Here is a 27519-nt window from a genome sequence, read left to right as displayed (position 1 = left end):
GACCAGGATGTGAAGAAAGAACCGCAGAGAAAGAACTTCTCTGAGTCCCCCCCCCCCCCAGTTTTATCACACACACCTCAACTGGGCTCCATAGGAATGGCACGGACCCAAGGGCTGGATTTGAATCCAGACCGCGTGGGACCTGGTGTCACAGTTAGGACTCCCAGCTCTTATTATCCATTGGTTGCATTTATATCCCACCGTTTTCCTCCAAGGAGCTCAAGGTGGCCTACATGGTTCTCCACCTCCTCGTTTATACCCCACAACAACCCTGTGTAGCAGGTTAGGCCAAGGGAGGCATTTATGAACCCCCAAGATCACACCCAGTGACTTTCATGATTGAGGTGGGGGAAGGTGTGGATTTGAACCCTTGTCTCTGCCAGGTCCTAGTCCAACACTCCAACCACTATACCACACAGCAGCATGTTGAATACCGGAGGTGCCTCTGAGCATGTGCCAAGTGCCTTCCTTGTGTGTCTAATAATGGCAGCCAATCGGACACCATTGGTCAGATTATTGGGTTGGTGGCTTCCCAGAAGCTAGACATTTTGTGGGGTTGCTCTTGCGGGGGGCGTAAGCTCTAGAGTCAGCCCCAAATTTGGGACCAGGTTGGGGGGAGTCTGGCGTGGCCCTCGTAGGGCTCTGCCCCAAGCTGCCTGCATTTTGACAGGCCCTTCCAGGGCTACTCCATCGGGGGAAAGAGTGGCTGGAAAACTGCGTCAGATATTTGGGAAGCTGACTCATTTCCAGGCACGTTCCTCAAAGCAAAAGAACGTCACATGCACAACCGAACATTTAAAGCGCAATGATACCATTTTATACATACAGGCATGGCTTCCCCCAGAGAATTCTGGGAGCTGTAGTATGTTAAGGGTGCTAAGCGTAGTTGGGACACACACACACCGTTTCCCTTCACAGAACTATGATTCCCAGACTTCCTTGTAAAGGGGGATTGATTGTTAAACTGCTTTGGGAACTGTAGCTCTAGCAGAGGAATAGCCCCCATAGGAGCCAACTCCCAGCCCCCACAATAAAAAATATTTGTGGGTCCTGGGGAACCTCAAAGCTGATGGGCATTCCCATTCAGCGTCATGTGGTCAGTTTTTCAGTGTGGGGCTTACCTGGGCTCCCACAATGTTTGATTCAAGTTGGCACCCCTGGTCTCCCCTAACATCTCTCAACACCCTGAGCAAACTACAACTCCCAGATTCTTGAGGGGGGGAGCCGTGGCTGCTTTAAAGGGGTACTGCAGCTCTTTAAACGCCTGGTGTGAACATGTGTCCATACTCGGAGTGCATCTTCGCACGTCTTGCCCTCGAAGGCTGAAAGGGTGGAGGAGGGCAGGCTTAGCCGTGGAGCCGTCCAGTCACCGACCCCCGTGACTTTGGAGGGAAAGTTGGTGACAAAGGGAAAGAGATAGTTGGAGGAGGAGGAGGAGGAGGCTGGTGACCCCAGTGACCTTGTGTGTTCCCTTTGAAGCAGGGAGGCTGGGCTGAGCAAACAGGATCCCTGGCACAACCCCCGGGGTCCCATCAGAGGAGGACAGCCACCCCGCCTGCCCAGCCACTCGCCATGAAGCTCCTCAGCCTGGTCTTGCTGCTGGGCTGCCTGTGGGGGAGCTTTGCTGCTGAGGGTGAGTACCATGACCCCCCCAATAACTCCCCCCCCCCATTTGAGCTCTTGACTGTAGAATCCCAAGAGAACTTGCAACCAGCCTAGGTGCGTCTCCATGATAAAACTGTTCAGAGCGGGAGGGAGCGTTAGCTTTTGGAACTCCCTGCCACAAGGGGCTGCCAAGTCCATCTGTTGGGGAAGCTTTGGAAGCGGGGTGCCTTTCAACAGAGTTTTACTCAGAGTTGGTGAGGTCAATGGCCTTATCTGAGTCACGGTCATTTAATGTTCAGAGTTTCTACTCTGAGTAAAACTTCTTTGAGTGCCCCCCCATGGGTTTCAGGGACAATTTGTGTGTGCGTGCACACACACACACACACAGATGATACTGGGGACAATCAGAATGAGAAAGGACAAAAGAAAAAACAGAAAGATTGATTAAATTCCTCCTGTTAGGCAATAATGTGGTTTTCGGGGGGGGGGCAGGGGCAGGTTGAATTGCATTGGGAAATGTCAAAATTGCATCAAAAAGTTTCCTGAATATGGTCCCTGGGACTCGCCACAGCCCTCACCAGCCCTGCCCTGCCCTGCCCCCCCCCCGGGAGGGTCTTTGCCCAGCTGGGAATCTGTCCTTGAACCCTGATCCTGCCTCTTTGTTTCCCTGGATGGAGGATAAGGGAGGAGGGGTGTTTGTGTAGAAACCAGCCTACAGCACAGAGCCTGTGTTGCGCCACCCGCTTTCCCTGAGGACCCCTCCCACCACCGTCACGTGGCCCCTGGAAAGTTAAGTAGAAGGGACTGCAGCCCCCAGGCCTGAAAAGGATTCTCCTCCCTGTCCTTGCCCTAAGAAGCAATCTAATTTTGCAATTTTATTTCACATGCGCTTAGCAGACATTCAGATTGCTTGATATCTGCTTGCAATTGGCATCTGTTTGTTGCCAGAAGTGAATGGAGAATTTCCCCTTGAAGAATGAAGCGCAGGAAGGATGGTGGATTTCGGCCCCACTTCTCTGCCATTAAAGGAATAGAGAAAGGGAGAGGGTCTACATTGCAGGGGGTGGACTAGATGACTCTGGGTGTCCCTCCCAGCTCTACAATTCTGTGTTTCTATCCTTGATACCGCGGCCTCCGTGGTGTCACTTTCTCACACAATACCAAATGACTCTTCCAAACCCTTCCATCCACCAGATGAAACTTGCTTTGGTTTTAATCTACAGCAATCCTTGCCCACGGCTTGCAAGCCAAGTAGAGGCCCTGATCTCTGTGCGGGTCTCCCAGGCTCCAAAAGCAGCTTGCCAACCGGCCCAGAAAGCAAGAGAGGGAGTCGGTTCCCTCTCCCTTCCTCCCAGAGCAAGCCTGAATTGACACATATTAACCACAGAGCCTAGAACTTGCCAATCAGAAGGTCGGTGGTTCGAATCCCCACAATGGGGTGAGCTCCCGTTGCTCGGTCCCTGCTCCTGCCAACCTAGCAGTTCGAAAGCACATCAAAGTGCAAGTAGATAAATAGGTACCACTCCAACGAGAAGGTAAACAGCGTTTCCGTGCGCAGCTCTGGTTCACCAGAAGCTGCTTAGTCCTGCTGGCCACATGACCCGGAAGCTGCATGCCGGCTTCCTCAGCCAGTAAAGTGAGATGAGCGACGCAACCCCAGAGTCGTCCGCGACTGGACCTAATGGTCAGGGGTCCCTTTACCTTTACCTAATTCACACAGTGCCTATCCTGTGCAAATGGCAGTTGCAGTGGAGTTGCTGTGTGGCGCCCCCTGGTGCCAGCCCTGACCGGGGACAAACGGACCACCTGCCTTGGTCTTTGGAATGTAAGAACCTAGGGAAAGCCTGCAGGATCAGGCCGGGGGCCACCGGATCCAGCATCCTGTACTCACAGGGGCCACCCAAGACGCCCATAGGAAACCCACAGGCAGGATTCGAGCCCAAGAGCAACTCTCCCCTCCTGCAGTTTCCAGAAATTGTGGAGGCAGAGCAAAACCATCATAGCTTGGAGCCATCCATAGCATTCTCCAGGAATGTGTCCAGTCCTCTTTTCATAGAATCAGAGAATTGTAGAGTTAGGACCCCATAGGGTCATCTAGTCCAACCCCCTGCAATTCAGGTATCTCAGCTAAAGCATCCGTGACGGAGGGCCACCCAAACTCTGCTTAAAAACCTCCAAGGAAGGAGAGCCCACCACCTTCAGAAGGAGACCACCCCACTGCCGAATGGCTCTTACCCTCAGGACACTTTAAACCCATCCAGGTTGGTGTCCATTGCTGCTTCCTGTGGGAGGGAGTTCCATAGGTTCCCCCCCAGTTTTATTTATTTTTTAAAGTTCTTATGTTACATCAGTAAACATTATCATATTACATCACAAGGCTTATTATACTGTAATTTTCAAGATGTATACAAAGTTTATATACTTAAAGGAAAACAAAACAAAAGGACAAAAAACTATTCCAAAATCATATATATACCAACACTTTGGACTTCCTGTCTATCCCGTTGTATATTCCTTTTTTGTACAATTGAATGTACTCTTATTATTGTATATTTCTTTACATTTTATCTAGATAGATAGATAGATAGATTCTTTATTGTCATTACACAAGTGCAACATTGCACAAGTGCAACGAAATTGGATACATTCCTATATCAATATGTACCTGGGAGGGAGTTCCACTCTTAACGCTTCCCATTACTTCTTGCTGTTTTGCTGGTTTTCTTTCTTTCTTTTCTTTTTTAATTTTTTTAAATTAACAGTTTCAACATAACAAAATATCAAAACATCTCATATTCATTACTTTCCCCCCCTTCCCCCCACCTCCCCATCAAACCCCCCTCCCTCCCCCTCAAGACTTCCCTCAGCTCCTCTCTCTGATTTCTCAACTCATATTGTTCTCTGCATACTGTAAAATTGTATCAATCCTTATATCATCTATCTACTATGTTAACAATAAATAAATTTGTATATTCAAAACCTGCCCAAAGTTCCCATTCTTCTTTGAAGTCACAGTTGTCCTTCTCTCGCAATTTGTATGTCAGTTTAGCCAGTTCTGCGTAGTTCATCCATTTCTCTTGCCGCTGCTCTTTTGTCGGGCTTCCTCCTTCTTCCGTCCTTGTTGACGGTTCTCTTTCCCCTGCCCAGAGACCTGCGAGGGGCGCTGCAATGACGGCTTCAACAAGGAGAGGAAATGCCAGTGTGACGATCTCTGCATGTACTACCAGAGCTGCTGCAGTGACTACTGGACCGCCTGCAAATCCAAAGGTATCGTCAGCATAAGTATACTTTTCCTAAAAGACCAGAGGCACTTTTGCTAGGTCTGGTGGGAAAAGAAATTAAAATAAAAGATCAGAACTTGTTCATGTATGCCACAGCCGCCGCAAGAACTTTACTGGCCCAAAGATGGAAAGCACAAGATTTGCCAACCATCCAGGAGTGGCAGCTGAAGATGACAGATTTTGCGGAACTTGCCAAATTGACAGAAAGGATCCGGGACCAAGAGGACCAGAGATACAATAACAATTGGAATAAATTTATTGAATATATAAAGGAGAACAACAAAAATATTAAGACACTAGCAGGACTGGAATAACACCTCCAATGTAAAACAGTAGAGTTATGACAATAATATACGCAAAAAGTATGTGATGTACCGTATTTTTCGCTCTATAAGACGCACCAGACCACAAGATGCACCTAGTTTTTGGAGAAGGAAAACAAGAAAAAAAATATTCTGAATCTCAGAAGCCAGAACAGCAAGAGGGATCGCTGCACAGTGAAAGCAACAATCCCTCTTGCTGTTCTGGCTTCTGGGATAGCTGCGCAGCCTGCATTCGCTCCATAAGACGCACACACATTTCCCTTTACTTTTTAGGAGGGAAAAAGTGAGTCTTATAGAGCAAAAAATACGGTATATACCAGCGGTTGGGAGGGAAGTCAGGATTCGGCAGAGTCAAAGGGATTATAATGTGACAATAAGGATTGTTGGGAAAAGAATTACATGTTGCAAACAATAAAAATTTATTTTAAAAACCCCACAAAGGTATCGTCAGCAGCTCAGGGGCACAGGACACCTGCTCTGCATGCAGAAGGCCCCAGATTCAGCCCCTGGCTGCATCTCTCCCAAAATCCTGGAGAGCTTCTGCCAAACAGTGGAGACAACACTCAGCTAGAGGGACCACGAGTCTGACTTGGAATAAGACGCGTTCCTCTGTCCCTGCGGTTTGTTAACCACTGCTGGGAATTGTAGCTTCACGAGGCATAAACTACAGTTCCCAGGATTCCCTGAGGGGAAGCTGTGCACTTGAAATGAGCAAACGCCCCTTGTAACAAAAGCACAGGAGACAGGAGATTGGGGGAAGGGAAGTTTGTTAAGGGTGCTGGGAAATGTTTTGCAAGGGGTGAACTATAGTTCCCAGGATCTTCTGAGAGGAAGTCATGGAGAGTGCCCTCCCCCATCCATTTGCCAATGTTCACCTGGCGTCTCTCCTTTTCCCCTGACCTCAGTGACCCGCGGAGACGTTTTCACGCAGCCGGAAGACGACTACCAGGATTACTACGACCTCCCCAACACCACAACCCCCGAGCCCACGCCCACCACCGGAGCCCCCGAGTCAACTACGTGGTTTGAGTACGCCGATGTGTGGACGGGGGAGGAGGACGGGGGGGTGGTCGAGCCCACCAAAGAAGCCCCCTTGCCCGAGACAGAGGCCCCGACCGACGCCCCAGAAGAGGAGGAGGCCTGCAGCGGGGCTCCTTTTGACGCCTTCACCAGCCTGAAGAACGGCTCCATCTACGCTTTCCGGGGTACAGTCTGGGTCAGGGGGGCGGGGAGCTGACCCCAGCACCCACAATCCAGACGTGGCTCTGAGGGGCCCAGAGACCTGCAGGGGGGCACAACTCCCCAGGCGTTTGGATCTCGGAGGAGCCCAAGGTGCAAACGCAGCCATTTATCTTTTATTTTTATAATTAGCCAACTTTATTGCAAGGAGCACAACAATTATACACAGGCACATAAATCATTGCTGCACAATCCAGCAATAAAAGAGGGAAAACACGGGGGAAACTGAGTTCCAAAGTGCAGAACAAGGTACACCTTTAAAGGAGAGGTTTTTTTATTTAATTTTCAAAAGTCCATTTATTTTTTAGATAGCAAATAATAATAATAATAATAATAATAATAATAATAATAATAATAATAATAATTTGATTATTTATACCCCACCCATCTGGCTGGGTGACCCCAAATTATGTGTACATGTGTGATCTTTTAAAACATGCAGATCATTACATTAAAACATCACAGCACCATCCATTTCCTTAAAAACAGTGACTTCCCCAAAGCCTGTAGGAACAAGGAGGTCTCCATGTGCCGGTAGGAGAACAGCAAGGAGGGAGCCCGTCTGGCTTCTCCAGGGAGGGAGTTCCAAAGTTAGGGATTCTGGGAACAAAATTTCACCTTCCTCCGCCTGTCTCTTCCTCTCCCTCCCTGATCCAGGAAAGTATTTCTACGAGCTGGACGAGAAGAGCGTGAGGCCGGGGTACCCCAAGCTCATCAAGGAAGTGTGGGGCATTGAGGGGCCCATCGATGCCGCCTTCACCCGCGTCAACTGCGAGGGCAAGACCTACATCTTCCAGGTGAGAGGCTCACACACCCCAGTTCCCCTCCTGGCCCCCTGGCCCAGCCTTTGGCAAACCTGGCGCCTTGCAGATGTTTCAAACTACAACTCCCACCATCCTCCCTTACCATAAGGGTGACATGCTTTTGAACTGCTAGGTTGGCAGGAATTGAGATTATTAGAGCAAATTAAATAAAAAAAGAATAGAATTGTATATTGTAAACCGCCCTGTGGTCTCCTGAAGAACTGTGGCATATAGACTTAAATCATAATCATTAATAATTGCACAGAAGTGAACATCACAGTACGCAAAAAATCATATCTCAGTAGTGGGGAACTTACAAAAATGTGTTATATTTGGGGGAAATCGCTTTGCAGAGATGGGCCTCTCAGTCCAAACTCCATGTTAAAAGGTGTAGAGTGGAAGAAAATCGTCCTTAAACGCTGGTGACTTTTCATGATGATTTCTCCCCACCACCACAAAAAAAACACAACTGATTTGGAAATGCAGAGAACTTATGAGCTTGGAAAGTAAGTGGGGCCTCAGCCCTTTTCCTATCCAGCTCTAAACGAGGGATAACCCCAGACAGCTTTTAGGCCTCTGGAGGGTCCCAGCTCAGAGAAGGGGGCTGTCAGCTCCGGCACCTCTTGATTTTTCTGAACTTGGTTGTGGATCAGGCAGGGGCGTCTTGCCCATAGAGGCAAGTGGCGTGGAGTGCCAGGGCGCCAAGTTCTGGAGGGCGCCAGAGAAGAGGCGGAGGGTGGGCACAGCGTGGCACCTCCTGGCATCAGCTCGCCGCCCTCGCCCACCTCGCTGAAGCAGCACCGCACCTGGGGCTTCTGCCTCTTCCCCACCGGAGGAGCCGCCCTCCAGCCACTGCCCACCTCCTCCAGCCCTGCAAAGCTGCTGGCAGTGCCGTAAAAAGGTTGGCAACTCTGGGAAACGGGGTGTGTGTGTGTGTGTGTGTGTGCCAGAGGGATCTTTGCACCACGGCACCGGATATACTTAAGACGGCCCTGTGTTCAGGCAGCCCCCCACCTCAGCTGACGTGCATCCCTGACCCCCACCTGCCCATGGCTTCCTCTCTCCTCCAGGGCAGCTTGTATTGGCGCTTTGCTGACGGAGTCCTGGAGCCGGATTTCCCCCGTAACATCTCAGACGGGTTCAAGGGCATCCCCGACGACCTGGACGCTGCCTTTGCCCTGCCTGCCCAGAGCTACTTCTCCAGCGAGAGGGTCTACTTCTTCAGAGGTGAGGCTGGGGGTGCGGTCCCTAAACACGAGGGAGTTTATGCTGCCTTTGAAGCGTGCTTAAGACGCATTTCCCCCAACCCCAAAGAATCTTGGGAAGTGTAGTTTAGGAGAAAGGCAACCGAGAGGTGACACAGAACTACATTTCCCAGAATCCTTAACAAACGAGCGTAAGAAATATAAGAAGAGGCTGCTGGATCAGGCCAGTTGGCTATCTAGTTTAACGTCCTGTTCTCACAGTGGCCAGCTAGGTGACCCCATGGCAAACCCTTCAGCAGGATCCGAGCCTGGTGAACTGGGTTCACGTTTCCGCTCCTCCACATGCAGCTGCTGGGTGACCTTGGGCCAGTCACACTTCTCTGAAGTCTCTCAGCCCCACTTACCTCACAGAGTGTTTGTTGTGGGGGAGGAAGGGAAAGGAGAATGTTAGCTGCTTTGAGACTCCCTCGGGTAGTGATAAAGCGGGATATCAAATCCAAACTCAGAGGCAGAGCAGAGCCGTCCTGGCTAGGAGCCACTGGAAGCCCTCTCCTCCTCCATGGATTTGCTTAATAATGAGTGACATCCATCTGTCTCAGGAGACAATGGAGGAGTGTGTCTTTGGGGGCGAGGTCAAGCGGTTGGATAGTTGCAGTGCCTGCTGTGACTGGAAAGACTGATACAGGAAAGACATGTTTTGTTGCAGCCGGGGCAAAGGAAAGCGTCCGGTTGTGCTGCTGCAGATGCACCAAGGAGTGTCCTCTCTCTGGGCTCTTCCCAGCGGTCATTCCTCCTCTGGTCACTCCTGTGGATGCACAACCTGACTGCCTGTCTTCTCCTCCTCCATGCATTGGTCTACGCCTCTTACAAAGCCATCTAGTCCGTTGGCCATCACCATCTCCTGTGGGAGAGAGTTCCACAGTTTAACCCACAAGCATAAGTTCGGTTTCCAGCAAGTATTGCTGCCTCTGAGCCAGGAGGCAAAGTAGGACCACTGTGTCTCGGAGCCATCAGTAGCTTTCCCCTCCATTTGTCCAATACTCCTCTACAGCCATCCACAATGGTGGCCATTGCTGGCTCCTGTTGCTGGGAGTTCCAGAGTTTAACACTGCACAGCACGAAGAAGGACTTTATTTTCTCTGCCCTGAATCTTCTAACATTCAGCTTCGTCCACGAGTTCTAGCGTTAGGAGACAGGGAGAAAAACTCTTCTCCGTCCCCTTTCTCCAGGCTGACATGGCCTAACGCGTCATCTTTTCCTGACCTTCTCTAAACGGAAGAGCGTTTTCTGAACCTTTTCTTGATGCCTTATAAATTTAAGTTTAGAGCCGACCCCCCCTGCAATGGCATGGTGGGAAGTTGGTGCCCCCATTGCAAGACCCATCTCAGGGCTGGCACCCTCCTCCCTGCCATTGAAGAAGAGTTCTGGGAAGATTTGCACCAGGAACAAGGGAGGTTGGCAGTGGGATTTGCTGTCCCTGTGGATCCTGGCACAGCCCTCTGTGAAATCTGTTCTCCCCTGCCTGGTGCTGAATCCCTTCTCCCTCTGCCTCCCCAGGGCGCAAGTACTGGTCCTACGACTTCTCCAAGCAGCCGACACGGGAGGACTGTGAGGCCACGTCCCCCTCGCTGGTCTTCGACCACTACGCCGTGCTCAAGGGCGACAGCTGGGAGGATATCTTCCAAGCGCTTTTCGGGGGCTCGCGGCGCAGTGAGTAGGGCAGCAGCGGGAGGGTGTGGGGTGTCCGGGCTGAGCCCCTCTCTCCGCAGGGACCCACAGCTGGGCCGCACACTACTGAGCTGGCTGGGGGCAAGAGAGGACGGGACTCCTGCCCAGTTCATGCCTTTGGGGAGGGATGTGGCTCAGTGGCAGAGCACCTGCTTGGCATGCAGAAGGTTCCAGCATCCCCAGGTAGGGCTGGGAAGGTCTCCTCGCCTGAAACCCCAGAGAGCTGCTGCCAGTCAGTGTTGAAAACGCTGAGCAAGATGGTCTAGGGCAGCTTCCGATTTTAACCAGCGGTTGATGCCATCCCATGAGGACTGGAATCTTACTATATTTTTTAAGGGAAGGGGCTCAGCTCAGTCAAAAGTCAGAAGAAGACCCCATTTCCTCTGCGCACATTCCAGCTTGACAATATCCTCCTTAAACTGGGGTGTGCAGAGCTGGACATGGGAGTCCAGCTGGATCTGACCGAGGCAGAATAGAGCAGTAATATCACTTCCCTTGATCTGGACGCTAGACTTCTGCAGATGCTCCCTAGGATTGCAAGAACCTTTTCTGCTGCTGCTGCTGCTGCTGCTGCAACACACTGTTGCAGTTCAACTAGGGAACTAGATGCGGCAACAAGTCTCCCTTTTCCCAGGCCAAACATATCCAACTGCCTTCACCCTTCCTCGTAAGGCTTTTTTGCCAGTCCCACGATTGACTTGGTCTGCCCTCATCTGCCTATGGGGATGGCCTGAGGAAAGCCTGGCCTTGCCTGCTGCCCAGCTCTTCTGACGTCCCCTCTCCCCATTTCCAGGTGGGGCCAGCAGGGCGCGTTTCATCAGCCGCGACTGGAAAGGCGTGCCCAGTGGCCTGGACGCTGTGATGCTCGGCCGGATCTACGTGGCACAGAGCCCTGCCCAGCAACGCCCAGCAAGAAAGTCATCACGCCGGCACCGCAGGAAGTACCGCCAGCGCCAGCGCTGGGGGCGCTGGAATGCATGGGACTGGCAAGGCGAACCCAGCTCAGAGTCCTCGGACCTGGACTGGCTGCTGGGCGGGACCACCCCGTGCCAGCCCTTCCAGAGCGTCTACTTCTTCGTTGGCAGTAAGTACATGGCATGGAGGAAGGGCCGTGGCTGTTGCTGGTGGGGGGGGGGGATAGACACAAAAAGAGAACTCCCTGGATGCCAAGATCCAGGTTTGGGGCAAGCACATTTTAGGGAGAGAACCCCAGTCCAGTTTTGAAATTGCAGAATGAGCAGCAAGGCAAAGCTTAGAAACATAGGCAGTTAGAACTTTAAAAACTTGTGGGTTCACAAGTTAAAAAGGGTTTACTTGTTGTTGTCGTTTAGTCATGTCTGACTCTTCGTGACCCCCTGGACCAGAGCACGCCAGGCACTCCTATCTTCCACTGCCTCCCCCAATTTGGTCAAACTCATGCTGGTAGCTTTGAGAACACCGTCCAACCATCTCGTCCTCTGTCGTCCCCTTCTCCTTGTGCCCTCCATCTTTCCCAACATCAGGGTCTTTTCCAGAGAGTCTTCTCTTTTCCTGAGGTGGCCAAAGTCTTGGAGCCTCAGCTTCAGGATCTGTCCTTCCAGTGAGCACTCAGGGCTGATTTCCTTCAGAATGGAGAGGTTTGATCTTCTTGCAGTCCATGGGACTCTCAAGAGTCTCCTCCAGCACCATAGTTCAAAAGCATTCATTCTTTGGCAACCAGCCTTCTTTATGATCCAGCTCTCACTTCCATACATCACTACTGAGAAAACCAGAGATTTAACTATACGGACCTTTGTCGGCAAGGTGACGTCTCTGCTTTTTAAGATGCTGTCTAGGTTTGTCATTGCTTTTCTCCCAAGAAGCAGGCGTCTTTTAATTTCGTGACTGCTGTCACTATCTGCAGTCATCATGGAACTCAAGAAAGTAAAATCTCTCACTGCCTCCATTTCTTCCCCTTCTATTTGTCAGGAGGTGATGGGACCAGTGGCCATGATCTTAGTTTTTTTGATGTTGAGCTTCAGACCATATTTTGCGCTCTCCTCTTTCACCCTCATTAAAAGGTTCTTTAATTCCTCCTCACTTTCTGCCCTCAAGGTTGTGTCATCTGCATATCTGAGGTTGTTGATATTTCTTCTGGCAATCTTAATTCCGGCTTGGGATTAATCAAGTCCAGCCTTTCGCATGATGAATTCTGCATATGTTAAATAAGCAGGGAGACAATATACAGCCTTGTCATACTCCTTTCCCAATTTTGAACGAATTCATGTGCTTTTCCATTTAGCGTGCAGGAAAAAAAATGCACAGGCAGTAAAATTTGGCTTAGGTACAAAGTGGCAAAAGTTTCTAGAATTGGTATAGGAACTCAAGAGTGGCTTGTAAGAGTCATGTGGTTTGCAACTCAGACCTCACACATTGAGCTTCTCTGGAAGACTTAGGGAACAAAGGTTTAATGACCTAGTCCCTCCCAAGGTGAGCTAAGCCTGGCAGGACAGCTTACTCTATGGTCTTAACCCCGTCATGCAATACTTAGACTTAAGAATGCTGGTTACGTGAGGCTGGTTATCCCACAGTAGCTCAGTGGCAGAGCATCTGCTTGGCATGCAGAACTTCCCAGCCTCAATCCTCAGTGGCATCTCCAGGTAGCGATGACGAGGATTATGGGACACTTGCAACACTGATAGGTCCACTGATAGAATAGCTGGGGTAAGGCAATCTCAAATTTATCAGATTAGCATTTCAAAAATTATAATAAAGACTATTGAAATGCAGCCACCCTTTGGCATTCACCTACATCCAGATTTTGGGCTGCAGTTCTCCAGCCAACTGTTGGGTACAGAAATGAATATATTAGGGGACAGTGTGCATAACTATTCAAAGGTAAGTGGAAAAAATGCCAACGAAAAATGCTTTCTGTTAGGAAAAAAAGGTGCACATGTGGTCAAAACAGAAGCGGTCTGTGCCTGGTGAACTTTGATGAGGATATTTTTTAAAAACCTCAAATTGCTGCAGAAATCCAGAGAGCTGAATTTAAGGTTGGAGAAGTGAGAAGCCAAATTAACATGATTCCTTCCTCCCTTTCTGCACCTCCCTCCCTCCCTCCCTCTCAGACAAGTACTACCGCCTGAACCTGAACACTCGACGTGTGGATTTCGTCTACCCCAGGTACCCGCGCCCCATCTCCAAGTACTGGCTGGGGTGCCCGTCCGACGAGGATCTTGCCTGAGCCCGGCCAGAAAGGCCTCCACACTGTCGACAGTGGCCAAATAAAGCCCTGAGTTCCAAAGACTGGACCCGCCTGCTTGTTTTTTGGGACTAGAGGCCTGTGGGGAGGGGGTTCTTTGCAGCCCAAGTTTGGACAACCTGTTTCACCTGGTAGTTTGGGGACCAAAACAAAGAACTGTGATGCTAAACTGCCTCACAGGGGACACGTGTCATTTGGCAGTGACTCAATGTTTATTTAAAACTCCATGGTCAGGATCTGGGGTTGTAATGTGTTGAATTGCATTGTGCAAAAGCAACATTTTGCTCAGGTCCTGGAGATGTGTGATGCATGAGGTGAGGGAACCGAAGTCCTCCAGGTCCTTCCATCCAGCCCTTGAAATTACCAGCAGGCCACGCCCCCTCTCCAAGGCCACGCCTCCTCCCAGCCACCCTCTGTCTAGACCACGCCCCTTCAGCACTGGCCACGCCCCTCTTGGTTGCCTGGATGGAGAATCAAGGGTAGGCAATGTAGAAATTAGACTACTGCTGAAAGAGGGGTGGGGTGCCTCCATTACCCGCCTACTTTTGCCTCTGGCTCCGCCCACCCCTGGCCTATGGCCCTTGGAAGGCTGTCTAAAGGCCAGAGTTGGCCCTCAAACTGGGAAATATTCCCCAGGGTTGGTCCAACACTAATTTTGGAGCCCAGGAGGGCAAATATTTCTCAGCACCTAAATCTGAAATGACTCTGTTTCAAACATGGGGAACTGGGAATAAGGATACCTTGTCAGCTTTGGGAGCAGCAAGTGGTGGGGAGGGGGGAACCAGTCTCTCTTCGGAGCCTTAGGCTGGTGGAGGGGAGGGGTGGATGTTCTGCCTGCCCCACACAGTCATCAAGAAGCAGGCCAGAATGTAGCCAAGCCCTTTCGTAGAGTTAGGGTGATCAAGATGGTGATAATTTCGGAATGTGGGGGTGTCTGGAAAGCCTTGAGTCCAATGAGGACTGGTTAAAAGAGACCTTTCGCTTGACGAAGAGAGGGTTTTATTCATTTCTACACTTTCCCTCCAAGCTCAAGGTGGCAGGCATGGCTCTCCCTCTCTGTTTTATCCATGCAATAACCCATGTGAGGCAGGTGAGGCTGAGAGAGGGAGACCGGCCGCAGGTCACCAACCAGCCACTGAATGTGGGATTTGAAGCCCAATTTTCTCTGGTCCTTAGGGATGTACATTTAAAGCAAACCCCCCCATCCAGAGAACTGTAGTTTCCCTCTCACAGCGCTACAACTCCCAGCACCCTTAATCTACAGTTCCCAAGATTCGGGGGGGTGCTTTAAATGCATGGTGCAACCCTAGGCAGCACTCTAACCACTATACCATACTATTGTTGAGCAGGAAATGGGACAGACTCTTTCACTGTTACTCCAGCAGATGGGACTGGAATCATAAGGAATGGTTCCTGTGAGGAACGATTGAGGGAGTTGAGCATGTTTCACCTGGAGAAGAGGAGACTGAGAGGTATGGGCGTAGCCAGGATTTTTGTTAGGGGGACAGGCCTTGGGGGGGCAGAACCTTAGTTAGCTATGTACGGTATTTTTATTGATTTTGGGAGGCAGCTGCCCCTCCCTGGCTACGCCCATGCTGAGAGGAGATCTGAGAGCCACCTTCAAATATCTCAAGCGCTGTCACATGAAAGAAGGAGCAAGCTTGTTATCTGCTGTTCCGGAAGGGAGGACCAGAGCCAATGGATTCAAGTTGCAGGAAAGGAGAGTACAACTAAACATCAGGAGGAACTTTCTGACAGGAAGAACTGTTTGACGGTGGAACTGCCTCCCTCGGGAAGTTGTGGACTCTCCTTCCTTGGGTGATTTTTAGCAGAGGTTGGGTGGCCATCTGCAATGGATGCTTTAGCTGAGAGTCCTGCATCTCAGGGGGTTGGGCTCTATTAATGACCCTCGGTAGGGAACTCTGACTCTACATTTCTGTGATTCTATGGCCTCTGAAGTGTCTCTTCCAACTTTAATAGTACATAATATTAAGGGCTTTTTATGGGGCTGATCAATCAGATATAATGGGAACATGACACAGGGTTTAGTCTGCAATCCTATGCACACTTCCTTGGAAGTAAACGTGGCTGTGCTGTTGAAGCAGACACTTCTGGGATCACTGCCAGGCATATTCTATGCACACAAACTATGGAGTACTGAACTCAGGTTTAGCTCTCGGAGAAACTGAATGCTTGGGGGCCAGAGCTGCACGTTAAGCATTTGGGCTTCATAATAACACCAGAAGAGCCTGCTGGATCAGGCCACTGGCCCACTTAGTCCAGCATCCACTTCTCACAGTGGGCAACCAATGCAAAACCCACAGGCAGGAACTGAGCACAGGGTCCCTCTGGTATTCATTTTTTTAATATATAAATATTTTTATTGGATTTTCAAATACACAGACAAAAGTTTAAATTTCACTTACAAAAGAAAAAATAAGCAAACCATTCCACTTTCAAAAATATTTTTACATGACCAATCGGACTTCCTCACATCTCCCGTACCTTGCATTCTTTACTCTTTAAGATGTCAGCAAATTATCACCTTATTTTTTAATTCATACTTTTCCAATAATTTTTAATTTAAAATACTCTTTGTCAATTATTTAAACCTTTAACACCTTTAATAATACCTCTGGTATTCAGAAGCATCGCTGGACCAGACTCTGGAGGCAGAGCATAACCATCCTGGCTGGTAGTCATCACTAACCTTCTCCTCCTCCATGAATTTGCCCAATCCTATTTTAAAAGCATCCAGGTTGGTGCCCATCACTGCTTCCAGTGGGAGGGAGTTCCACTGTCTAACTCTGTGCTGTGCAGACTTAGAATCATAGAGTTGGATCGTCTAGTCCAACCCCCTGCAATGTAGGAATATGCAGCCATATTGAACCTACAACCTCTAACCAGAGGTTATACAGATGGCACCAAACCCCATCAAAACTTGCTAAAATGTATAAAGGCAGGTCACAAGAAGGAGACAGGGTCATACTATCTGTGGTGGACCTGTGCAATCATATATGATTTCTGGAATGATATCTACAACGAACTCAAGAAACTATTCAAATTTACCGTCAAAAAAAGACCAGAGATTTTTTTATTAGGAATATTGCCAATAGAAATTTAAAAAAATATATAAGACCATTGTTCATGTATGCAATCACGGCAGCAAGAATACTCGTAGCGAGAAACTGGAAAAGCGAAACACAGAATGGCAGACACTTATGATAGAATATTTCCAACTAGCAAAACTGACGGGTAAAGTCAGGGGAGCTTTAAATCAGAAAACATACGGAGAATGGAAAATATTTAAGGAATATATAAGATTATATTGTACAAGTGTTACCATCTTAGCAGAACTTGAATGATACTTGTGAACAAAAATGAATGAAACGAATACCTTAGTGGAATATATGATATAACACAAAGCTGTGCGACAAAACCATGATAATAGAAATAGCATAATGAGAATGATTGGAAGTTTTAAGCAGAAATTTCTATTTGATGAACATGATTTTGTATAAATTTTGGGGTTTTTTTTCTTTTTCCTTTGTCTTTTCTTTCTTTTCAACTTTTTTTCTTACTTCTATGTCGTGATGTTTTTTCTTCTGTATTGAATTTTTCTATACTTGCCTTGGTTGTAAATGATCATTTAACTCTGTATTTTAAACCAATAAAGATTTAGCATGGGGGGGGGAACAAAAAACAGCCTCTGACCAGAGAAGCTATCCTTTCATCTGTCTCCATAAACGTGAGCTTCACGGCAGACTGCAGATTTGAACCTGGTTTCCCAGGTCCTGTTCTAACCACTACACCACACTGCCTCTCTAAAGACAGGCCTCCTGCGTGTGCCCGAGAAGTTGGACTCCAGGAAAGCGCACCTCTTCGGCTGGATCCAGGCTGGTCCCTAGAGGCGCTGCCCGAGGCGGGCACTTCAGTACCAAGGACAGCTCCCGCGCCCGACGGCCGCTCCCTCCTCTCTTCTCCCTCCCGTCTCCAGGTGCCCGAACTGCGTTAGGTGGGGGGGGGGTCCCAGATGTGAGCCCGCCCGAGGGGGGCGGGTGGAATGACGCTGGTCTGCCTCCGAGGGGATAAAAGCTAGACGACCAGCCTGAGCCGCCGCAGGAGCCGCCGCCGCCACGATGGGCAGCCGGGAGCGGGCGCGCGTCCTCCGGGTGCCGCCGCCCTTTCTCTTCCCCGACGGGGCGGCCGGAGAGCGCGGGGAGCAGCCTGGCGGTGGAGGTGGGTTGCGGGGCGCTGGGTGCTGGAGGGACGGGGGTGGGACCTGGAGAGGGGGAGGCTAGGAAGAAGCCGCCTCCTCCCTCCCGAGCACTGCCCGCCCCATCTGCCTTCTTTCGCACCCCCAGGTCCCCGGACGGAGGGATGCGGCGGCGGCCCCAGGAAGAGGAAGCGGACCACCTTCAGTCGGGGCCAGCTGAGCGAGCTGGAGCGCGTCTTCGCTGCCCTGCCCTACCCGGACATCGGGACGCGCGAGCGCCTGGCCGAGCTCACGCAGCTGCCTGAGGCCAAGATCCAGGTGAGCCCCGACGGCTCCTCCGCCTCGGGAGGACCCCTGCCTCTCAATGCCCCTTCTCTCATCGGCTCCCTCTCCCCCCAGGTCTGGTTCCAGAACCGCCGCGCCCGCAGGATCAAGAGCAGCGCCGCGCCCCGCCGGCCTCAGGCTGGCACCAAGTCCGATGGGCAGCCGGGATTGAGCCCCACGCCGCCACCCGGCAGCGCCTCTGTCTTCCTAGGCTGGGAGGAGACGGCGGCGCCCCCTCGGTGGCCGGGGAGCTCCGTCCGAGAAGAGGAAGAGGCCGCGGCGTGGACCGCCCTGTCGGGCCGCTGGGACGCCTTTCCTCCGCCTCGCACCTCCCTGGGGAGCATCTCGGACCTCATCTACAGCGCCGCCCTGGTGGCCAACTTCGGGGACCTCTAGACGCCTGCGTGGGCGCACCGTCGAGGAAGATCTGACGCTGGGTGAGAGATGTTTGGAGGCTGGGAGCTGGAAGCGGCAAAAGGGGAAGGCTAGAGCCGCGTTTCTCCTCCTCTGTCAACCATCCTTCCTTTGTGTCCTGGGAAGGGGAGAGGGCTGTCTCTGTTGGGAGTCCAATTGTATCTGGGCACCCCCCTCCCCGTTTAAAAATGCACCTGGCCGCATTAATCTGCAGGCTTTTCTCCTCTTCCCCTCAAATCTCTCTTGTAACTCCAATAAAAGAGATGTTTTGTGATGTCCTCACAGCTTAGCCTGATCACTTTCATTTCTGATTTCGGTTGGGGGGGGTGCTCTCTACCCCACAGGCCTATCCAATATCCTTAAATGCAGAAGCAGGGGGAGATCAGACCCCACAATCGCTTGATAATGCCACCTAATCTGCCCAGGGGGAAAAAATACCTTAATCTCCAGGGGGATCCGTGGATGATTGAACGACATCACCTAATCCCAGTGATGGCCCAGGGAAAAGGTCTAGGTTCCCATAGCGCCCCCCCGCCCCCTTCTGGGCCCAGCCAGCTGGAATGGCACATAGCGGCAATATTAATATTGGAGTGTGTGTTTCTGGCGAGGGCTTAGCAGACATCAGAACATTAATCAACGCTTCTGAGGGACCTCTGACCAGCACCCGCTGCTTAAAGCCTCCAGGAGCATAAAGGACACAATGGTTTTGAGCAACTGTTATCCAAGGTGGGCGTTGTCATAGAACTGTAGAGTTGGGGGGAACCCAAGGGTCATCTAGTCCAACCCTCTGCAATGCAGAAATCTCTACTAACACACCTATGACAGAAGGCCTTCCGACCTCTGCTTAAAAACCTCCACAGAAAGAGAGTCCACAACCTCCTGTTGAACAGCTCTGTCAGAAAGTTTTTTTGTATTCTTAGCTGGACTCTTTCTTGTAGCCATGGGTTCGAGTCCTACCCTCCAATGAAAAGAAGCTTGCTCCATCCTATCTCCTCTCAGTCTCATCTTCTCCAGGCTAAATATCCCCAACTCCTTCAACCGCTCCTCATCAGGATTGGTTTCCAGACACTGGATCAGCTTGGGCACCCTCCTCAGCACACCCTCCAGCTTGTCAAACATCCTTCTTAAATTGTGGTGCCCAGAATTCTTCTATTCTTTCCCATAGCAGCTGTTATTGAAACTGAGCCTGTTCCCTGTTTGGAGGCCCTTGGGGTGCAGAGTCTGGCTTGAGAACTTGGCTGGAGAGTAGAACTCAGCTGTTGCAATCACATACAGTGATGCTTGTAGAGAAAGGAAGTTATCATAGGGTTGTAGATATTTCTACAATATATGTTCAATACTCAGGGATGATTCACACCCTGGCCGGCACATTCTTGATCTCCTGCCCTCAGGCAGAAGATACAGAAGCATGATTAGTTGCACCAACAGGGTAAAGAACAGCTTCTATCCAGGGGCTGTTAGGCTGCCGAATGAAAAGATAACAACAGGGCAACTGACTTTTGGGTTTGGTGGGTGTGTATCAGTAAACGAGGGGAATTAAGACTAAGAGAGCTGGGGGGGGTGCTTGTGTAGTTGTACAAGTGACAATAAAGTATTTCAAATTTCACCTGGCTGTACCTGGCAATGCTGTCTGGGATTGAACTTGGAACCCTCTGCAAGCAGAGCCTGCAACCAGCCGGTGGCAAGAGGGCATGCTAATCACCTCCTCATCCCTGACAACCTCCTCGCCCAACTGCAGCCCCCCTGAGGAAATCTCAGCATGCTTACTTGAAATCTAACCCTGTCATGATCAAACAGATTTATTTCAGAGATGATATGCTTAAATTGGGAGCACTGAGATCCAAGCACTCGCCATCTAAGGCTTTTCTTCATGCGCCTCCTCTGCAGGAGGTCCAGAGGGTGGCAACACAAGAGCAGGCCTTTTCTGCAGTGACTCCCCACTTGTGGAATTCTCTCCCCAGGAAGGCTTGCCTGGCACCTTCCTTGTACACCTTTAGCTGCCAGGTGAAGACTTCTCTCAGGCCTCTGGCTAATAAAACAATCTGTGCGAGGTTTACTGTTTTGGTTTGTTACTATGCTATGCATTTCTGTGTTTTTATATTGCAAACCACCTTGTGATCCTCGGATGAAGGGCAGTACAGTGGTACCTCGGGTTACTGACGCTTCAGGTTACAGACGCTTCAGGTTACAGACTCTGCTAACCCAGAAATATTACCTCGGGTTAAGAACTTTGCTTCAGGATGAGAACAGAAATCGTGCTCTGGCGGCAGCAGGAGGCCCCATTAGCTAAAGTGGTGCTTCAGGTTAAGAACAGTTTCAGGTTAAGAACAGACCTCCGGAACGAATTAAGTACTTAACCTGAGGTACCACTGTATGTAGCCTTCCTCTCCCTCAGAACCTCCCCACACCTGCTACTCAAGTACTGCCTGAGCTGCAGCTTCAACAGATTCCGATCTGTTTATTGCACACAACAAAGGTTGATTTCTATACATTAAGACGACACCCGGGAGATGGTGGTTTGCGGAGGGGGGGGGAGCATCTCCAAACTGTAAGGGGTAGGACGCGGCCGTTCACGGTTGCTTGCCGGGCTTGGTGTAACAGCAAAATGGTGTGTCCCTTTGTGTTTGCCAAAGGGCAACAAAAGTAATCGCTATGGGACCCTCTCTAGCACTGCCAGCTCAGGTAGCCAACGCTTTGGAAAGAGCAACCTTGCAGCTTGCGGGTGTGACAGAAACACGAGGAAAAATCTCCTCCTGTTGGTGCGAAGTTGCTATCGCCTGGTCCTGGACCCTTTGCAGCTTCAGGGCCTGCAGGAAAAAAAACCCCACACTACTGAAAACACACCAGATTACTTTTGCCAGAGAAAAGGGAGGCCTGTTGGGGAAAGGAAAAGCACAGAGGCCTCAGGGGAAGGAAAAGGAGCCCACTTGTCTGTAGCTGCAAGAGGAAGGAATGGCATTGAGAATGTCCTGTTCCTCCTTGGTAGTTTGTACTGGGATTTGTAGGTGGCCTCTGGTGGCCGACCCCCACCTCCCCGGCCGCAAGTGGGGAGCCGCAAGGACGGAGAGAGCAGGCTGAGAGAAAGGCCAGCCAGGAAGGGCTCCTTGGCTACGGCTCCCCCAGTTCTCCTTCCAGGTTCCGAACCATCACGTAGAGCTCAGCCAAGCCCACAACGGAGGCCACGACCACGGCGGACAGGACACGCTGGAAGGAAGGGGGGAAAGGAAGTCAGCTCAGCCTCAGACACCTCTGCCAGGTGAGTTGCAGTTAAGAGACATCCTGCCTTGCTTCCGCTCTAGACTTTTTGGGGGGTCTGTACCCTTTGAGGGGTTTTTTGCATCTAGTATTAGAGTCAGAACCTTTGTTTATTTGGATTCAAAACTAAAGGCTTCCCCTCTCCCCCTTTTACATAAAAATGCACTAGTGGAGGAATTGCAGGATCATAGAGTTGTGGAGTTAGAAGGAACCCCCAAAGGACATCCAGCCCAGCCCCCTGCAATGCAGGAATCTCAGCTAAAGCATCCAAGACAGATGGCCGTCAAACCTCTGCCTAAAAACCTGCAAGGAAAGAGAGTCCATCACCTCTCAACAGCTCTTACTGTTCTACCTGATGTTTAGCAGCCATCTTCTTTCTTGTAACCTGAAGCCATGGGTTCGAGTCCTACCCTCCAGAGCAGGAGAAAGCAAGCTTGTTCCCTCTTCCGTGCAATAGCCCTTGAGATATTTGAAGATGACTCTCCTATCTCCTCTCAGTCTCCTCTTCTCCAGGCTAAACATCTCCAGCTCCTTCAACTGTTCCTCATCAGGCTTTGACTCCAGACCCTTAACCATCTTGGCTGCCCTACTCTGAGCATATTCCAGCTTGTCAATGTCCTTGGAAGATTAAACTCTATGTTGTTCAAGAGAGCTGCCCTTCACTCCCCACCAACGGAATATCCACAGCTTTCCTTAAGTCTCTCCCTGCCACCTGTATGGTTCCGCCCCCCCGGCCCAGCTGCCACTCACCGGTGCCATTTCCACAAAGATGTACTGGGAGCCCAGGTAGGTGCACGCAAACGTGGCTCCCACGGTGACCAGGAAGTTGACGATGGTGACAACCAAGGCTTTGGTGGACCTCACTGGGAAAAGCAGAGGCAGAGTGTGTGACCCAGGCCCAGCAAGGTCCATTCCCTATGACTGAAATCCTAAGGAGGAAAGGGAATCCCCTGCCCTTCTGAAATGAGCTTTGCCCACCTCATTACCCCACTGCAGTGCTCCTCCTCGCCCCACAGGAAGCTGCTATATACTGGGTTAGAACACTGACAACTTGGGAACTGCCTGCAGTTTGCCTTCCCTGTACTCTCTTCAGCGCCTGCTAAAAACATTCTGTAGAAAAGCCTACGCTCGTTTTTAGTCAATTGTTATTTTAACTTTTTGAAAGTTTTAACTTGCAAATTTGGGGCTTCTTTTACAATCAAGCAGTGTGTAAAGGTTATGAAATAAGCAAATAGGGCCATCCAGTTCAGGATTGCCTGCCCTGACCGGCAGAAGTTGCTCTCCGGGGTCTCAGGCAGGGGCTCTTTCCCAGCCCAACCTGGGGATGTCGTGGAATTGAACCTGGGACCACAGGCATGGAAAGTGGGGGCTCTGCCAGGAACATGCAGCCCTTCCCCTAACAGCCCTCATGGTTCTGACCAAAGGAACTGGCTTTCAACAGGAACAAAAGCAGCTGCCATAATACAAGTTGGAACATGGTTCCCTAGAGCGTCCTATTGTCTACACCTGTTGGTCTTTAACCAATCCAGACCCGAGACCCACCTCTGACCCCCAAACTGGAACACTGGACCCATTTTTACTTTCAGTTTTAACTTAACAGTGCTGGAGTCTCACCACATATTACACACATTGAGGTACTGGCATGCTATTGGTTTTTTCCAATATTATATGTAGTAGTTTGAACCAAGTGAACCAATCTTTCATTTAATACAGTGGTACCTCGGGTTACATACACTTCAGGTTACATACGCTTCAGGTTACAGACTCCGCTAACCCGGAAATAGTGCAGCAGGAGGCCCCATTAGCTAAAGCGGTGCTTCAGGTTAAGAACAGACCTCCGGAAAGAATTAAGTACTTAACCCGAGGTACCACTGCAGTTGGCCAAAACTTCTGAACCCTTTTCTCTATGCCCGTGGTTGATACTGAGCAAGAGGACAAGTCCACCATTTATATACCACCATTATGTTTGCCTTTCCTTAACAACAACAAAAAGCTTCTCTCTCACTTTCCATAACCTTCACTGCCTCCTTTCTTTCTCATGGAGTTGCAGAGTTGGAAGGGACCTCTGGGGTCATCTAGTCCAACCCCTAAAGCAGCACACAGCTAAACTACAGAACTCCCTGCCCTGTTCCTATTTAACTTTCAAAAAGTGCTTATTGCTATTTTTTCTTTGTCTTTTCTCCTTTTTTTGTAAACTGCTTTAAAGTTTTGTTTTTTTCACAATCAAATGGTATATAAATTTTATAGAATAAATTTCAAATCAAGACTGGAATACTAAAGTTGCTGTCTCGTGCATACTTACTTGAGATATGTCCCATTCCAATGAATGGGCCTTACTTCTGAAAAGACATGTTTAGGAGCTGCTATCAATTTAACTAAGGTTAAATTGGGAGTCTCCTCTCCCCTTCCTGCAGTTCCCACCCCACCCTTTCTGCCACCTTACTTTCCCTCTCTCACAACCACCCATCCATCTGTCATCTCCTTGTCTCAACATGCCACCAGCTCTTAACACAGAAACCCACCTTGCCTTCCAAGGTCAGCCAAAGTGCCGTATCGGTTCAGTTCCTAAAAGAAAGAGGGAGAAGAGTTGGTTAGCTTCTTACAGGGCTTTCCTCTGTTCTGCTTGGCAACGAAGCAGCTTCAGGACCAAGGCAAATAAAGGCCTTCCCTTCTTCCCAGGTGTGGTGTGAAAATATCACCTAGGCCATCAGATATGAAATGTGGAGCTCTATGACCCAAATCCCACGGCAGAAACTACAGTAACTGCGCTAGTCGCATCACATATACTTAATGCTAACCAGAGATTAGCTGCCTATATAGCAACTCTATGAACAGGAAAATAGGAAGCTGCCTTATACTGACCCAGATCTGTGGCCCATCTAGTTCAATACTGCATACGCTGGCAGAGGCTCTCCAGGGTTTCAGGCAGGGAGTCCTCCCAGCCCTACCTAGAGACATTGGGGGTTGTACCTGGGACCTTCTGTATGCAAAGCAGGGGCTCTACCACTGAGCTCCAGTTCCCTCCCCAAAGGAAAGGGCCTCACCCTGAAGCTTAATCTTTATTATGTTCATTTGCATTCTTAACACAAATTCTTAGTTCCAGAACCCCTGTGCCCTTCACTGAGGGTCTGTATCCACATCCACCAACCCTTCTTCAAAGCAGAGCCGTATCACGTAGATGGCTTAAGTAAGATCAGGCTGATCTTTGCTAAGGGTGGGACAGTTCAGGTTTCTATTTTCCCCTCACCTGGCAGTTGATGTTCCTTGTTATCTTCTTGTATTCCTCGTTGGCTAGCTGGGCCTTGATCTTCTCTAACCGGGCTACTAATTCTGGATTCTGAAACAGAAGACCAACTTGCAATGGAACAGCAATTTCACTGTTTTATGCCAAATATTTGTTGGGAGAGATTTAGGCTTCCTAAGATACATGTAACTAGAAATTTCTGTGTGTTTGGAGATGCAAAGTTATCTCCTTATCAAAGCCTTTTATTCATCAGAAGCCACAGAGATTCCAACCACCTAGTTATTTTTATTAAAAAGGTAAGTGCTTCATACAAACCCTGGGAGGCTTTTTCTCTTCAGGAAGGAAGATCTCACTGCCTTCCAGCAGTTCATGAAGATATACCTGAGAACCTAGGAGTAAAAAAAGGTGTGTTCACCAATAAGAATTCTGGGCCAAAGGAATTTGAAAGATATAATGTTATGCACATAGGAAATGGCCTTATCCTAGGCCGGATTCTTTGTCCACTTAGGCCAGTACTGTCTGCTTTGACTGGTAGCTGCACTCCAGGGTCTCAGGTGTGAAGAAGGTTTTCACCTTGATTCTTTTAACTGGAGAATTTAGGATTGAAGTCCTGCCCTTCCACATGTGCACAGGAGGGAAACCATTTCATCCTCATGACAAACCTGTAAGGTCGGATAGGCTGAGAGATAGTGACTGGCTCCAAGGTCACCAAGCAAGCCCTTCATAACTGGTTGGAAATTTGAACACTTGTATCCTAACAAGGGGACGCAGGTGGCGCTGTGGGTTAAAGCCTCAGCGCCTAGGACTTGCCGATCGAAAGGTCGGCGGTTCGAATCCCTGCGGCGGGGTGCGCTCCCGCTGCTCGGTCCCAGCGCCTGCCAACCTAGCAGTTCGAAAGCACCTCTGGGTGCAAGTAGATAAATAGGGACCGCTCCAGCGGGAAGGTAAACGGCGTTTCCGTGTGCGGCTCTGGCTCGCCAGAGCAGCGATGTCATGCTGGCCACGTGACCCGGAAGTGTCTCCGGACAGCGCTGGCCCCTGGCCTCTTAAGTGAGATGGGCGCACAACCCCAGAGTCTGTCAAGACTGGCCCGTACGGGCAGGGGTACCTTTACCTTTACCTTTATCCTAACAAGCCTGTAAGGTATGGTAAAGGTATGGTAAAGGATCCTGCCTCTCTCACCCCCCAGTCCAACACTCTACTAGGGCACCACATAGGCTCTGTTTCCCTTTACTATTCACCCCCATTTCAATGTATTTTGTTCCCCAATAAGTGTGTATACCATGGTGCACCCTATGCTATGTATGGTGTAGTAGTGTTTTGAGTGTAGAGTCAGTGTGGTGAAGAGTCTTGGGCAGAGAAACCAAGCAGATCAAGGTTCGAATGCCGACTCAGCCATGAAGTTTACTGGGTGGCCCTGGCTCAGTCACTCTCCCTCTCTCTCTCTCTCTCTCTCTCTGTCTGTCTAAGAAACCTCACAGGAGTGTTCTGAAGATAAAATAACCAGGGTGGGGTGGGGAGAAGAACCATGTACATTATCTTGAGCTCCTTTATGGAAACACGTGACATGAATACAATTACAGTGGTACCTTGGGTTAAGTACTTAATTTGTTCCGGAGGTCCGTTCTTAACCTGAAACTGTTCTTAACCTGAAGCTAACCACTTTAGCTAATGGGGCCTCCCGCTGCTGCCGGAGCACGATTTCTGTTCTCATCCTGAAGCAAAGTTCTTAACCTGAAGCTAACCACTTTAGCTAATGGGGCCTCCCGCTGCTGCCGGAGCACGATTTCTGTTCTCATCCTGAAGCAAAGTTCTTAACCTGAAGCACTATTTCTGGGTTAGCGGAGTCTGTAACCTGAAGCGTATGTAACCCGAGGTACCACTGTATATCTATATGCAGGTGCCCCTTCTAAGCGTTGGTTACTTTACTCGAGAGGAAGCACACAGGGCGTGGAGGAAAGAAGGCAGCCTCTTTCGGACAGGGATTAGAGGGATCGAACTGCCCCTCCGTCTCGAAGGTCAAAGATCACGACCCCAGGCTCAAGTCTCCGTGGGGGGGGGCTCTCCTCACCCGCCTCCCGCAGCGCTCGGTGGAGCTTTCGGACGAAGTGGAAGGACAAGCGGGGCTCCTCTTCGGCCAGGGCCGCCTCCAGCTCGGCCCGCAGCTCCTCCGGCAGCCGCTGCGCCTCGGAGCCCCGCAGGAGCCCCCGCAGCACAGGTCCAACCTTCAGGGAGGACGCCATCTTGGAAGTGCCGCTGGTCATATGACCGCTCGGGGCCTGAAGTGGGCGGGGAAGAATCTGACTGGGGTTACTGCGGCAACCGGAAGAGGGAGGTGAACAAAGAGGGAACAAAAGGGAAGAGAAGCATATTCCGGGTTCACTCCGCGGCCAAAAGGCGGGCAAGAAGCGCTCCGAATAAATAAGCGGCCTGCGTCATCCAAAGCTTTCTGCAAACTCTGGTGTATTTCCCGAAAACACAAATGTTTATAATCATTTAAACCCGCGTGGAGGGGGGGGAGTGAGGAACAACCTCGGATACTGCCTATTCGGGCTCCTTCTACACGTTCTTATCTCTGTGGGGAAGAAAGCGGCGCCGAGCGAGTGACCCGGAAGCCTTCCCTTCGCCTTCCCCTCTCTATAGCCTACGCGCGGGCCAGAGC

At 50.2% G+C, this 27519-nt stretch overlaps 3 protein-coding genes across 3 annotated transcripts; 2 read left to right on the top strand and 1 right to left on the bottom strand.

Moving 5' to 3' along the window:
- Positions 1-1479: 1479 nt before the first annotated feature.
- Positions 1480-13449, top strand: VTN (vitronectin). The gene is made up of 8 exons (XM_081889616.1): positions 1480-1633; positions 4753-4872; positions 6115-6414; positions 7106-7245; positions 8322-8478; positions 10014-10166; positions 10978-11268; positions 13271-13449. Exons 1-8 carry the CDS (start codon positions 1573-1575, stop codon positions 13384-13386), a joined length of 1338 nt encoding a protein of 445 aa, XP_081745742.1. The 5' UTR covers positions 1480-1572; the 3' UTR covers positions 13387-13449.
- Positions 13450-17513: 4064 nt separating this feature from the next.
- On the top strand, positions 17514-19282 carry SEBOX (SEBOX homeobox). The gene is made up of 2 exons (XM_081889555.1): positions 17514-17643; positions 17769-19282. The coding sequence occupies exons 1-2, from the start codon at positions 17544-17546 to the stop codon at positions 18338-18340; spliced, it is 672 nt and encodes a 223-aa protein (XP_081745681.1). The 5' UTR covers positions 17514-17543; the 3' UTR covers positions 18341-19282.
- Positions 19283-20796: 1514 nt separating this feature from the next.
- VMA12 (vacuolar ATPase assembly factor VMA12) lies at positions 20797-27361 on the bottom strand. Its single transcript, XM_081889632.1, has 6 exons — positions 26929-27361; positions 25173-25246; positions 24861-24950; positions 24136-24178; positions 22364-22476; positions 20797-21562 (listed from the first exon to the last, which is right to left on the bottom strand). Exons 1-6 carry the CDS (start codon positions 27119-27121, stop codon positions 21467-21469), a joined length of 609 nt encoding a protein of 202 aa, XP_081745758.1. The 5' UTR covers positions 27122-27361; the 3' UTR covers positions 20797-21466.
- Between the last annotated feature and the right edge of the window lie 158 nt (positions 27362-27519).

The sequence above is a fragment of the Podarcis melisellensis genome (genome assembly GCF_964234715.1).
Source record: "Podarcis melisellensis genome assembly, chromosome: 15".
NCBI classification, from domain to species: domain Eukaryota; kingdom Metazoa; phylum Chordata; class Lepidosauria; order Squamata; family Lacertidae; genus Podarcis; species Podarcis melisellensis.
The sequence above is the reverse complement of the archived record's forward strand: the minus strand, read 5'-3'. Positions and strand labels throughout refer to the sequence as shown.